At 38.6% G+C, this 13,756-nt stretch overlaps 1 protein-coding gene across 6 annotated transcripts in view; it reads right to left on the minus strand.

The window, feature by feature from the left end:
- The window catches only part of SPIDR (scaffold protein involved in DNA repair), a 484,225-nt gene that overhangs the window by 251,495 nt on the left and 218,974 nt on the right, over positions 1 to 13,756 (minus strand). For 4 of the 6 annotated variants that reach the window (XM_076005324.1, XM_012790018.2, XM_076005325.1 and 1 more), the window contains one exon: positions 5,899 to 6,118. In XM_076005324.1, coding sequence (XP_075861439.1) covers positions 5,899 to 6,118 — 220 coding nt within the window. Of the gene's footprint in view, positions 1 to 5,898; positions 6,119 to 6,389; positions 9,415 to 12,004; positions 12,207 to 13,756 lie in introns of those variants that run through there. The other 2 variants (XM_076005327.1, XM_076005326.1) reach the window with 2 other exon arrangements.

The raw sequence follows: 13,756 nt of genomic DNA on the forward strand, positions 1-13,756 counted from the left end.
CCTAACCCCGGAGCCTTTAAAGAGGTAATTAATATAAAATGAGGCCTCTAGAGTGGGCCCCAATCCAATCTGGCTATCCTTATAGGAGGAAGATACACAGATACCAGGGTGTGTGTACACAGAGGAGGGGCCACGTGGGGCACAGCTAGGGAAGAGCCCTCTACAGGCAAGGAGAGGGGCTTCAGAGGAAACCAACCCCACAGGTGCCTGGACCTGGGACTTCTAGCTACGGACCAAAAGAAATAAACTGCATTGTTAAGTCACTCCATCTGTGGTATTTTGTTACAGCGGCCTGAGTAGACTAATACAGATAGCATGTAGCCCATCTGCTCTTTAACGAGAAGGTGACCAAGGAAGAAGTGTTGCTACTCCGTCTACGCCAGTAATCCCAACTGCCCCTCCTAACCCAGATACCTGGACCGCTCCTCTTAGTATAGTGACTTATAGCCAAAAAAGGTACCAACTTATCATTCCCACCAACATTTGGGAATGATTAGTATTTGTTAATATTTGCCAAAGTAACTTGCTTTATATCACCAATACTTATAAAAACAAACTTCTTACACCTGTTTGTATTTATTAACTGTATTAAGCCACATTTGTTTCCTTCTTTGGAGGTGGTCATTTTGAGAAGTCAAAGGGCTGAAAAGATATTTAACAAATTACATGTATTTCAGATATTTTTGTGTCTAGGGATTTGCTAAGATTCCAAAGATAGCATAAACATCTGATAGCATCTGGCTTGGTTAACATAAGCATTTCAAGTTGTCCTAAACAGCAAGATCCATTTTTTACCGGATGGCGTAGTATACAAAAACAGTAAGATCCCACATATCATTTTTAGGGCAACTATAGGATTTCCTTTTACTTTTATTTTTCAACCTATACTCCATTTATGGAGCAAAAATACTCAAAATCTAAAAACCAAAACAGCCTGAGCAATAGTGAGACCCTGTCTCTACTAAAAATAGAAAAATTACCAGGGCATCATGGTGTGTGCTGGTATTCCCAGCTACTCGGGAGTCGAGGCAGGAGGATTGGTCCAGCCAAGGAGTTTGAGGTTACAGTGAGCTGTGATGATGCCGCTGCACTCTAGCCAGTGCAACATAGTCAAGGCAGGAGGATTGGTCCAGCCAAGGAGTTTGAGGTTACAGTGAGCTGTGATGATGCCACTGCACTCTAGCCAGTGCAACATAGTGAGACTTTGTCTCAAAACAACAAAAAACCTTAGGAGGAAAAAGAAAATATCCAAATCAAGTTTAGAAATAGTCACTGAACAATCTCTGTGTATAGCACCACACAGGGAGTCCAATGTGCTGCCTAAAACAGTAAAAGAAGCAACACCCAAGGGAAGTGCCTTGGTAAGACGCAGACTTAGAAACATTCCAAAGTCAAATGATAATAACTCACCCACTTGTAAATTCTAAGGTGGGAGTTGGAAATTTTTCATTATATAAATGCTTGCACATGATCTCGATCTAATTTTTTCTCACAAGCCCAAGAAAGTGTCCACATTCAACGCCTCTAAAACATCTTCCCTAAGGAAAAATAATCATATTAAGATACTAAAATTTTTCATTAAAAAACTGGATCACTTAATAAATGCATTTTAAAATATGTAATGGTGTACAAAAAATTAGAAGTTGAGAAGGTTAAAAAAAAAGGTTCTGCCACCATAAATAAACTTAAATTCTAATGAAAGAAGACCTAAATTTCACAAGGGAGTAAAACTAAGGCGTGAACAGAAGATCTGAATAAGGACAGATTTCTGAAGGAGAGAAGACAGATTCAAGGTAAGAGATGAGAGCGCTCCACTGTGGTGTGCTGCCGTGCACCCCATGAACGTGGGAGGCGGTGTCACGTCACCTTCCTGCTAGAAATCACCTTTAAGTCCTACCCCATGAATGCATAGATTTAATCTATACCAATAAATGTAACAAAAAATTTTTAATTAAATAAGTTAAAGTTCTTATAGAAAAATAAGCAGGATTACATAACTTACATATGCATTACATATATTCTTACAATGTGTTAAATACATAATTGAGTATTTAAGAATTAATTTTTAAAAAGTATGATGTTCGAAGATTATTTTAAATCGTTAATAGTGGTTATCTAGGGGAAGTGTGATTTATTCAAGAGGTAGGAAGAAAATGATTCCTTTCTACATTATATATTTCTGAATTATTTTTATCTTTTACCATGCATATATGTTTTCATTTGAAAATAAAACATGAAATATTTTTAAAGCAAAAAGGAAAAATACAATTATAAGAAAAGTTCTAAAAAGGAAGCATAATGAGAGATGAGTAGCCCTAGCAGTTAGTAGCATACCATACAAAGCTGTAATGCAAATAGTGCGACACTAACATATGCAAATACATTCATGTTAAAAGAAGTAGAAATAGTACAAAATATGTGTAGGAATTTAGTATATGATAAAGATGGCATTGAAGTTGTATGGAAAAAAAATGGAATGTTCAATAAATAATGCTGGAACTCCTGAATAGCCATTTGGAAAAAATAAAGTTATATGCCCTACCTCACATATTACATAAAGATAAATTTCAGGAAGGTCAAAGATTTAAATATAAAATTAAAAAATAATTATCCATAAAAGTATTCAAATAAAACATAGAATAATTTTTATATATCATAGTAAGGAAGTCCTTTCTATCCATGACAAAAAACTCAGAAGCTATAAAAGATGGAGAAAACAAACCACAGAAAAAAAGAAAATCTCTGCTTATCAAAAGAAATCAACAAAACCAACCTCTGACCCCTAAAAAAGTCCATCACCAAAGACACAATGGGAAAGAACCAATTGTTAACACATGACTGACAGGAGCTCTTTTTTATCTTTTACAAGGCATATGTAATATGTTTTCATTTGTAAACAAAATAAAATTTTTCGAATCGTTGACCTATTTATAAAGAGTTAATAGAAATCACTAAGATAAAGACCAACAGTCTAAGAGAAAGTCAAAGTTATAAATGAACATTTCACAGAAAATAAAATACAAATAGTTCTTAAACATAGAGGAAAATGTATAAATTCATTTTATATAAAAGAAATACAAATTAAAATGATAAATATCACTTTCCCAGTTTTTAACTTGGTCAAGATCAATACAGTAGGATGGTAAGGGAAGAGAAATAGGCACTTCGTGCCCTGCTGGTGGGAATATAAAATGGTGCCATTTGACAAAGTCTGCTAAAATTAAAGAGGCACATATCCTCTGATCCAGCAATAATACTTATAGAAATGTATCTGACAGCCCTTCCTCACACACATGCAAAAGGATGTGTGTACAAAGATACCCACTACAGTATTGTCTGAAGTAACTAAAGAGGGGACAGCTCGGATGTCCATCTGAAGGGCACGGACTGTCTCAGTGATAGGACCTCTACATTGGAATCAGTGAAAAGAATATAGCAACTCTTTATGTGCTGATATGTTGTTACTGAACAATCTTCAAGATAAATTTAAGTTGAAAAGGGATTATATAAAAGAGTATTGTTTGCTACCATTTTTGTAAAAAAAATAATGGCAGAAAATACATTCATATGATTACATGTGTGTATGTTACACACACACCCCATTTCTGGAAGGATGTGGGAGAAACTGGTATCAGTGACTGCTACTGGGGATGGTAATGAAGTTGCTGGAAACAAGGATGGGAGGAAGACTCAGTACTCACTGAGTCTTTGGTACCTTTGGTACCTCTGAATTCTGTATCATATGTGTTAAATACCTACTAAAAACCCAACTAATTACTTTTAAGATGAAATGGGAAAGGAAATAAAAAACATACTAAAGGTGTGGAGATGTAGAGGGACTATGATGATTTAGGGACTATATGTCTAGAGTTTAATTTTCCCTGCTTACTTAATGCAATGATATAACCCAAAAGCCTACAGACATCTCTAAAGTTAGTGGAAACACAACTATCTTCAAGTTTTCTGTGGCTCACTGTAAAAAACTCAACATAGCCTGAGTAAACATTTGGTTGAGCTACAATAAACTAAAATATAAACTGCAGTTTTTTATTTATAAAGAAGATAAAACTAGGACACACTGCAAGAATCGGATATTCTTAATATTACTGGTTTTTACCTTAAGTTTACAAAAAGGACTTCAAATAAAACAACTGAAAGAACACAAGAAATTATAGTGACAAAATAGGGGATGGGGCACTGTTAGACATGGAGAAGATCACTCACTCATTCCACATTAAAGTTCTGCTGAGTGCCCTCAGGCCTATGCAGTGAAAAAAATGGTTAAAAGCCTTGCAGTGGAGAAACACACGATATGCAAATAAACAAAAGTATTATAATTTACTTCAACATATCTGATTGTGACAACTTAAAGAGAAAAATCAAATACGGAAAATGAAGAGTGTGGAAGGAGGTACTTTCAATTATTAGATATGGGACCCAGGGAAGGCCTCATTTGGAAGGTAACGTGGGAGTAAATTCCCAGGCCATGGGTGGGACAAAGCACCACAGCACAGGGAGCAGCAAGAACCCAGGCCTGAGAGAGGGTGCTGGGTGTTAGAGCAGCAGGAGATGAGATCCCAGGGCTCAGGAGGGGTCACATTTGGCCCTGGCTTTGACTCTGCATGAGGTGTGCTGCTTTGGAGAGTGCAGACCCGAAGGGTGGTAGGATTTGACCTGTGTATGACAAGAGACAGAGCGGAGCCAGGACAGAAACAGGGACAGTTAAGAGATGACTGCAATACTCCAGAAGAGACAAGATAACCTGGCAAGGATTATGACAGTGAAGGTAGCAAGAAGCACTAGACTGTGGATTCTGAAGTGGAACCACTAGGAGGCTCCCGTGGGCAGAACAGAGAATAGGAAAGAAAGAGGAGGCAAGGCTACCTGGGAGAACAAGAATGTGACTTCTATCTCCAGAGATGGGGAAGAGTAGGAAGACGATGTTGACAGAGGAAGGTCAGACCCTACCAGGGGGGCATGCGCGGGAAGCTCAGGACTCCCACACGGCTGACACTGGAGCAGTCACATGGAGGTTGCTGTGGACACCGAGAAGCACCAGGTGCTTGTTATGGACGTGATCAAAACATTTCTTCTCTGGAAGTTTAACTTAAAGATTTGTTAGCTGATTCCAAATCTAAGAATCTAAGAATATCACAGATAAATGAAACTTAAAAAAATTGCCACATCACACCTAATGGGTGCGGTGCACAGCATCTGGGGGATGGACTCGCTTGAAGCTCTGACTTGGGTGGGGCAAAGGCAATATATGTAATCTAAACATTTATACCTCCATAATATGCTGAAATGGAAAAAAAATTGCCACAAAACTTAATGCTCTTAAAACAAGGCTGCTCAAATTTTCCCTAATCAGATTTTCTTCTTTTCATGGCACAAATCAGTATCTCATACAAAAGAAAGCAGCCATGGTATCCTTGAAAATAGTTTCTGACCCAGTAATGACCATTTAATGCTCCTTAAGTTCAAATCTTATTATGTCTCAGTTCATGCTTTTATCCTCCCCCTCAAGTGACTAGCAAAGAAATATTAAATTAACATGGGTTATCTTATTGTCACATGATGCCTCTTATGAAAATTATTTTTATAAGAAGGATAAAAATAAAAACAGCCAGATCTTATAACACACCACTTGGGCAAGAATCTTATTATGGTTGTTTCTTCAACCCTCTCACCTCAAATTATCAAAAATCTGCTGACAGAAGTACAAACAAACCATTAGAGACAATTCAGTGCTTCTGTTACATAAAACCTATGTCAAATCCTGGCTTTCTTCCCCTGGTATTTCTCTATAATAAAGTGACAAAAATGTTCTTGATAAAAGTCTTTCTTACAAGACAGACTCACAGCTGGTGACTGCTGGAACCAGCTCTTTGTACTCACCAGGGAGGAAAGATGTGGACAATGTTCTGGGGACGCCCCCTGAGGTAGCCTGCAGTCTCCTTGGTAAAGAGAACTTTCAAGTGGGCTCCAGGCCTGGGGCCCACACTTCCGGAAGGGCCAGCGGCTGACGGCCCCGCCAACTGCTCACACAGGGCAACATGCATGGCGCATTCCTCATGTAGCTCTAGAATTCTCACAGTTAATACACCAGATTTCCTACCTGGAAGTTGAAGAAAAGAACAAAGCAAAAATGAAGTCCAAAATACATATGGTTCAAGCGTGAATTAAAGGGTTATGAAAAAAAGATCCACATTCAGATTAACACTTTTCACCTGGAGAAAATGGTCCACGCACTTTGCAAAGTAAAATACAGACCTGTTCCACACTCACTGTAACATCTTTCTTTAATCAAAATATGCCTGCAAGCTGCATTTAATATATGCATTTTAAGCAACAACAAATAGTCTTCTACAATAAAGAAACAGTCTTACACATATAGAAACCTCAGATCCATCATTTCAAGAGGATGTTTTAATTCTTGAACCCTTTTGGTAATCACAGCAAGGGGAACACGGCTGCTTCTTTCTCACATGCCTCCTCCTACTCATTGCTTGCTTACTCTCTGCTTTGGAAGCACCCATGCTACTGGCTTGCTACAACTGTTCCAATGACCATAAAGATCACACGCTGAGGATTTATATCGCCTGCTGGGGATTAGAGCTACAGATTTAAATGGGTAGGATTTGATCTGTTCTCAGCGCTGGCTTTCTTATTAAGTTGGCCAACTTATGTGCCATTTCAACACCTCAGTTTTCGTATGTATAAAATGGAGATGATGACACCTGCCCCAGTGAACATTTGTGAGAATTAAATGAGATAAATAAAGTTGAGAGTGTGTATAACTTACAACCCGGAAATCCTATTTATGTTCCCAGAAACTGTCACATGTACCAGGAGACCTAAACAACAGTATATATCTCACTGTTATTTGTAAAAGTAGAAAACTGGACCCAGAATAAACCAGTAGGATGGGTACACACACTGTGGTGTGTTCACACAACAGGACACTATACAGCACTGAATATATAGTCGTGAACCAGATCTATGAGCATCTGATGGAGAGATCGCAAAAGCAAAAGCGGGGATATAAAGTATCTATAATGTAACTTTTAAAACTCATGAAAACCAATACAATATTTGTATGGATATGCATATAAATACAAATATAAACATATAAAGTAGAAGGACACATAGAAAAGTCATGACAGTCACTGCTGTCTCTGAGGCGAGAGAAAGAGGAGAGTGACATAGGAGGGGAACCAAGAGGGCTTCAAATTTATCTGTCATGTGGTATCTATTATAAAAATACGTGGAGTAAAAAAAAGACAAAAGATTAACATGTGTTATTTATTCTAGGTGAGTACATTTATGTGTTTCTATTATTCTCTGTGCTTTTTAATTAGAAAAAATTAATTAATTGAATGAGAACAATAAAAGTGAAGTATCTAACATAGTGCCTCTCTAATGATAGATGCTAATGAGTTTCTCCACCACTTTAGCCAACTGGTTCATTGTGAATAATAAAAGTTAATATTTAAATACAGCTAAGATTTTAGTTATATAGCTTAATTTTCTGTCCATTTCTTTCTCCCTCTCACTTTTTCTGCATTCATTGTCCACTCAACTCAACATTTTCCATCCCCTCCTTTGTCTAAGTGCCAACGGCCCTGACCTCTGGGACACATCGCCTACCCAGAACTCTATTGCAGACGACTATTTCTTAAGATACACACCTACATTGCTGCTATTTCTCAAGGAAAGGAAGGAAGTGAATGGGGGAAGGACATGAACAAGCACAATGTTAAGCTGCTGCTATTCACTCTGGGGAAGGACATGGAGGTGTGGAAACAACTAAAGAAAGGCACTGACTCAGAAGTGAACGCAGTCACTCTGCCACAACAGGTGTTTCTTACTGAAAAGCAGCTCATCTTCAACTGGTGAAGGGGGAAAGTAGTCAGGATAGTGTGCAGGTCTCTTCAGTCCATATAATTTTTCCTGGGCAAGACATCCAGAGCCATGGGTAGAGAATTAGGGTCTTTAGAAGCAAAGGCAAAAGACCTACTTTTAGGGGCTCCATTGGCTACAGGAACATTTTTGCACATAGTTTAAGAATTGCTAAAACTTGTACCTATACTCAGGGCTTGTCCCCCACATGTGACAGGCTAGCCATCTCCCTTTTCTCCTGCTGAAAACAGCTGTTGTCCAGGGCTCCATGACCACCTTGCCCTCAAGCACCCACTGCCCTGCTCAAGTTCAAGTGGACCAGCTGAGCATATGCTCTTGGTTCTGTGTACCGTAGTATTTGCTGTGGCAGTCCCCAGCCATGCTCAGCTGCCTGCCCAAGTAGCCCAAGTTCTCTCTTCAGATAATAATTATTGCTGGCTGGGTGCAGTGGCTCACGCCTATAATTCTAGTACTTTGGGAGGCTGAGGCAGGAGGATTGCTTGAAGTCAAGAGTTCAAGATCAGCCTGAGTAAGAGCAAGACCTCATCTCTACAAAAAAATAGAAAAAAGTAGCCAGCTGTGGTAGTGTGTGCCTGTAGTTCCAGCTACTCAGGCTGAACCAGGAGGATAGCTCAAGCCTAGGAATTTGAGGCTGCAATGAGCTATGATCATGCCATGGCACTCCAGCCTGGGTGACAGAGTGAGACTTTGTCTCAAAAAAAAAAAAAAAAAAATTACTATCTTGTGCAGCTTGGCTTAAAGAGTGACATTGATTTTCAGTGGTCTGTCCAACCTAATAGTTCCTATAGACTCTGACAGATTTTATGAAAGGGCAGCTATTTTGAAACACATAAATAATATTACAGCAGAAATACCTGTGTACCTGAGATGCATCATACTGCCACTGACTACAGTTTCTTTGAAGATGTTTATGATAAATCCTGACAATATTCCAATAACTATGAATTTTGCTCAAGATCTGTAGCACCAAATAACTTATGGAATAAATACATTTTATGGATGTTGAGTGTCACCACAACACTGTACACCACAGTTCACTTGCTCACTAAGCAGCATGGGAAGCAGTGATGAGTAGTGCTCTTATGGCAGTGCCACCTGGCTGGGGACAGTACCATCCTCTCCCCTGAGTGCTCTAAACTCCTTCCTACAGAACAGCCTCCAGTGCTCCCCTACTCAGAAGAAAATGAAGCACTGTAAGTTCCTCCCTGTCTGAGGGAGAAAAAAGCACCGGGCAATCTATGCCAAATTATGCACTTGAGGCAAGCTTTTAATCAGAGCACAAGAGATACTCATTTTACAAAGAAGATTATTTTGAAATTAGATGACTGGTACATAAAAGGCCACTTCAGTGTCACCAGGGCAACATTTGACACAAATGCTGCCAAGACAGCTAAAATATCACCTTGTCCAAGAGGTATTTCCTGAATCCTAGCCAGAAGTGACTATTCTTTCCCTCTGAAACACTCAAATGCTTTATTTGTATTTCCCTCTGCTATAAGAGGGCCCTCAATTTTATGGACGTAATGTCAGCCCCCCCCCCCCCCCCCGAGTGCACTAACCCAGCAAGTGCACTGCAAAGTGCCTGGCCCAGCACACACACCATGATGGCAGTGACTGTCACCACCACCAGCTTTCCAAGGCATTTTTAAGTCCATTCGCTTACTTGATCCACAATAATCCTACAAAATAGGTAACGAATACCTTCTGAGCCTGTTTTCATTTAAAAAAATGTAAAAAATAGGTAACGAAGATATTAATCTCCCTTTTTTATATGTAAGAAAATCATAAAATAAAGTTAGATGATAACATGACTTTCTTAAGAACAGATAGGATGACTGGCAAGTCCAATCCCAGAAACTGAGTATCCTTACAAGCCGAAGACCAAAATTTCTCTCAGGTATATGCCAGTAAATAGGAAATTGTGCGTGATTTTCCCTAACTACTTCATAATGCTAAAACATAAGGCCTTTTAAAATGTAAAGTCAGAGAGCACTTCAGGTTGAGAAATGCACTCCGAAAGGCCCGTTGCTGTGCTTGGATGATGGTCAGGATCTCACAGAACTTGCACTGAAAAAGAAAAGGACAGCTTGTCAAGTACTAAACATTGAAGAGGAAGTGCCACGAAGATCAAATGGAGACCACAAATATTAATATACAACAGCAAAAATGTTAAATGATTGAGAAGAATAGAAAAATTCATCTAGAAAATACACTATGAGATCTAGTCATTTCTATCCATAAATGCCTAACAGATAAAACACAGTTTTTAGTTACAAATGGACAATATTTAACTTAAAGGCTAACATTTAACTAAATGAATGTATGAATGATTTATTTATCAGCTAACTGCTCTTAAAAAAAAGTCTTTGGATTTAAGTGACCAAGAGTTTGTAAAAACCTTGAGCAAATCATATAAGAATAAAATATATTTTTGACTACTGGATTAAATGATTTATTTTATAATAAATATATAAGTAGCTGGGGTCCATTTATGTGCATGTCAACTCAAATCCTTTTAGGTAGGTTATGTTAATAAATTAATACAGATTATGAAGATAACAAATATTATACAAGAAAGGACAAAGTGAAGTAAGTTAGTATGGGGGGAAAGATACTGAAATCATACTCAGGAGCATCTATTAAGTCTTTCTAAGACAAAATCTTTTCAAAGTATAATTGTTGCAACTAATGTTAATTTGTCCATTTATTACACTTATCCAAACATTGACCACACAGTAATTTAGAATTTTCCTCTTAGATTATTGGTCTACATCTCTTTATCTTCACAGATACCCCAACAGGTTAACCCACGCAGTATCTTGCTCTAAAATGTATGTCCTAGTATTTCCTGAAATTAGTACATTTTGTCTCCTTCAGGTCAACCCATCAAGTGTCCACTGTCCTTTTTTTCCCCTCACTCCTCACCCAGCATGCATGTGAGTGTGCAGACACACACACACACACACACACACACACACACACACACACACACACACACAGAGCACACACAAGCATAGGGGTCAGGGATGGACATCAGGGGATTTTAAAGTCCGTCTGCTTCCCAGGCAGACAAGGTCACTGTCCTTAATAAACTCTCTGACACTGGCCACCACCAACTGTGGTTATGATTCACCTTGTTGCAGTCACTCCAAACTACTATGCTATAATCATTTCACATTTTACTCATTTTAAAATTGTATTCTATGGCTTTCCCCCCAAAATAACACATGTATTCAGTACCGATATCATTTTATTTGAGATGTTTCTGTTAGTTACTTGTGAAATCTTAAATAATATCTTTTTTTTTTTTTTTGAGACAGAGTCTCGTTTTGTTGCCCAGGCTAGAGTGAGTGCCATGGCATCAGCCTAGCTCACAGCAACCTAAAACTCCTGGGCTTAAGCAATCCTGCTGCCTCAGCCTCCTGAGTAGCTGGGACTACAGGCATGCCACCATGCCCAGCTAATTTTTTCTATATATATTAGTTGGCCAATTAATTTCTTTCTATTTATAGTAGAGACAGGGTCTCGCTCTTGCTCAGGCTGGTTTTGAACTCCTGACCTCAATCAATCTGCCCGCCTCGGCCTCCCAGAGTGCTAGGATTTACAGGCGTGAGCCACCGCGCCCAGCCTTAAATAATATCTTTAACTCTATGTCCTATTCTATTAACTTTTGCTAAGGATCATAGTTTTGTAAAATGAAGAAGGGTATATTCCCCACTCTACATTTTTCCTCCTCAACATGCTACACAATTTTAATTCCATACAATTCTACTTTCACTGTCAAGATTAATGCTCAATGTGTGTCCTATAGCCTAGGCCAAATCTCTGTGGTCTGGCTGTAGTCTAAGAGCAAATAATCAGCAAATTTATGTTAGCATGATTATATAAACAGAATTCAATGCCTTACTCTAGTCAGGCATTATATTTGAAGGAGAACATCTCAGCCTCAAGTCAGATGCTTTGACTGTAATAATTCTTATGATTGATCAGGCCCTTCAAATGCCAAAAGAAAAAGGACTATATTCTAGTAGCCCCAATATCCCCATTAGAAGTCTTAGCTTTCACCACAAGTCCACCCTACCTTTTTGGAGAAGAGCCCACTTGTGTTTTGCCTGGGACTAAATGCAGTCAGCCTGAGCCTGCAGTTGGTCTTTCCTGTAGCAGGAAAAGAGGATCAGCTCAGCATGGCCAAGTAGGAAGGAGGCAGGTCTTACATCACATGTGTGGACTTGGGTGTTTCCTCTGAGTGTGATGGGAAGCCAACAGGGAAGGCTGAGATCAGACTGAAGGAGACAAGGGAAGAAGTAGAGAGACAGTTAGGAGACACCTGTAGCAGCCTAGGAGAGGTGATGGTGGCTGGGACCTGGGGAGTGACAGGAGAGAACAGGTAGAGTCTAGCTCTTCTTTGGAGCTAGAGCCAATAGGACCAATTGACAGACGAGGAATGAACACAAGAGAGAACAGTAGTCAAGAATGACGGCAACGTTTTTTGGCTTGAGAAAGAATAAAAATAGAATTAACATTTATTGAGATAGTGGAGATTTCTATCTTCTGAGAGGTGGAGGTGGTGGAAGATATTCGTATCAAGACACCAATTTTTAATATATAAGATTGAGATGCCTCTTAGCTATTACAGTTGTCTGGTTCTAACTCACCTCCCCAGTCTAGTACCTTCTAGTAACTCTTCCAACCTATTGTTCCTAAGGCCCATCAGAATGATCTTTGTAAATGCAGATTTAATGATAGCCATCCTGTACTTGAACCCTTCCTTCCATGGCTTATTGCATAAACTTCAAACTACTTGCCACTGTGTAGAAAGTCCTTTGTTACATGCTACTTCTTACTGCTCTAGCCTCCAATTCCATAGCTCCATTCAAGCAACTTCAAATTATTTCTACAATGAGGTGAAAAATAAAAATCATGCTTTAAGGGAGAGTCTCCCTGGTGAACTTCTCTCTGAACACAACTCTCCTTGTCACCTGCAGTTTATCACTCTCCTTTATGTTATCACTGTTCATCTTGTTTACACCTCTGATTTAACACAGAAAATGAATAATTTTGTCTACTAAACCATAAACTCTGTGTTGCACCTGGATCAGTGCCAGTAAACATGTGAGAGCTGAACAAACCCTAACACAAACTGATGTGAAGAATATGGGGACTCTGTTTCAGGTCTTGATCTCACTGCCAGTCCAGATGCCTCTGACCTGCCTACCTTGACCTCAACTGCATTTTGCATGTACCCAGAGAATGCACGTTCAACTATGATTTAAATGATGCCCCAATGGGAAAAACAAACAATACATTCCAAAATCAAAGCCAAATGACGTTTCATCTATTCACTGTTTGTATTATCCACAATTTTTTTCAATAACATGCACTAAAAGCTGAATTGTATTTATTTGTGTATAATTATGTTGTCTTTTCTTTTAAGAAGTTACAATTATGCATACTTTTACCAGTGATTCCCAAACATGTAGCAATGATACGTTCCTGTGAGTGTTAAGTGAGTCTTTAAACATTGGTTGTATTATTAATGCTTGGTAAATACAAATTTCAGTTTCTGAGTAAATCTTGTAAGATGCAATTAGATTCATTTCACAGATAATCTGAGGATTAAATTCATACAGTTCTAACCAGGAGAGCCAGATTATAATACCTAAAAAAACAAATTCTGGAGAAATTCATACCCTTATCCCATGAATAGCACAATTAGTTTTCGTTTAAAATTTATTCCTCCCCATAAAATTTTAAGTCATCTGGCAATGAAGAACAGACACATTTCTTAACCACAACTACTTACTGAACTGTAAACAATTGTGCTTTCACTTCT

Source organism: Microcebus murinus, chromosome 7, assembly GCF_040939455.1.
Source record: "Microcebus murinus isolate Inina chromosome 7, M.murinus_Inina_mat1.0, whole genome shotgun sequence".
Taxonomy (NCBI): domain Eukaryota; kingdom Metazoa; phylum Chordata; class Mammalia; order Primates; family Cheirogaleidae; genus Microcebus; species Microcebus murinus.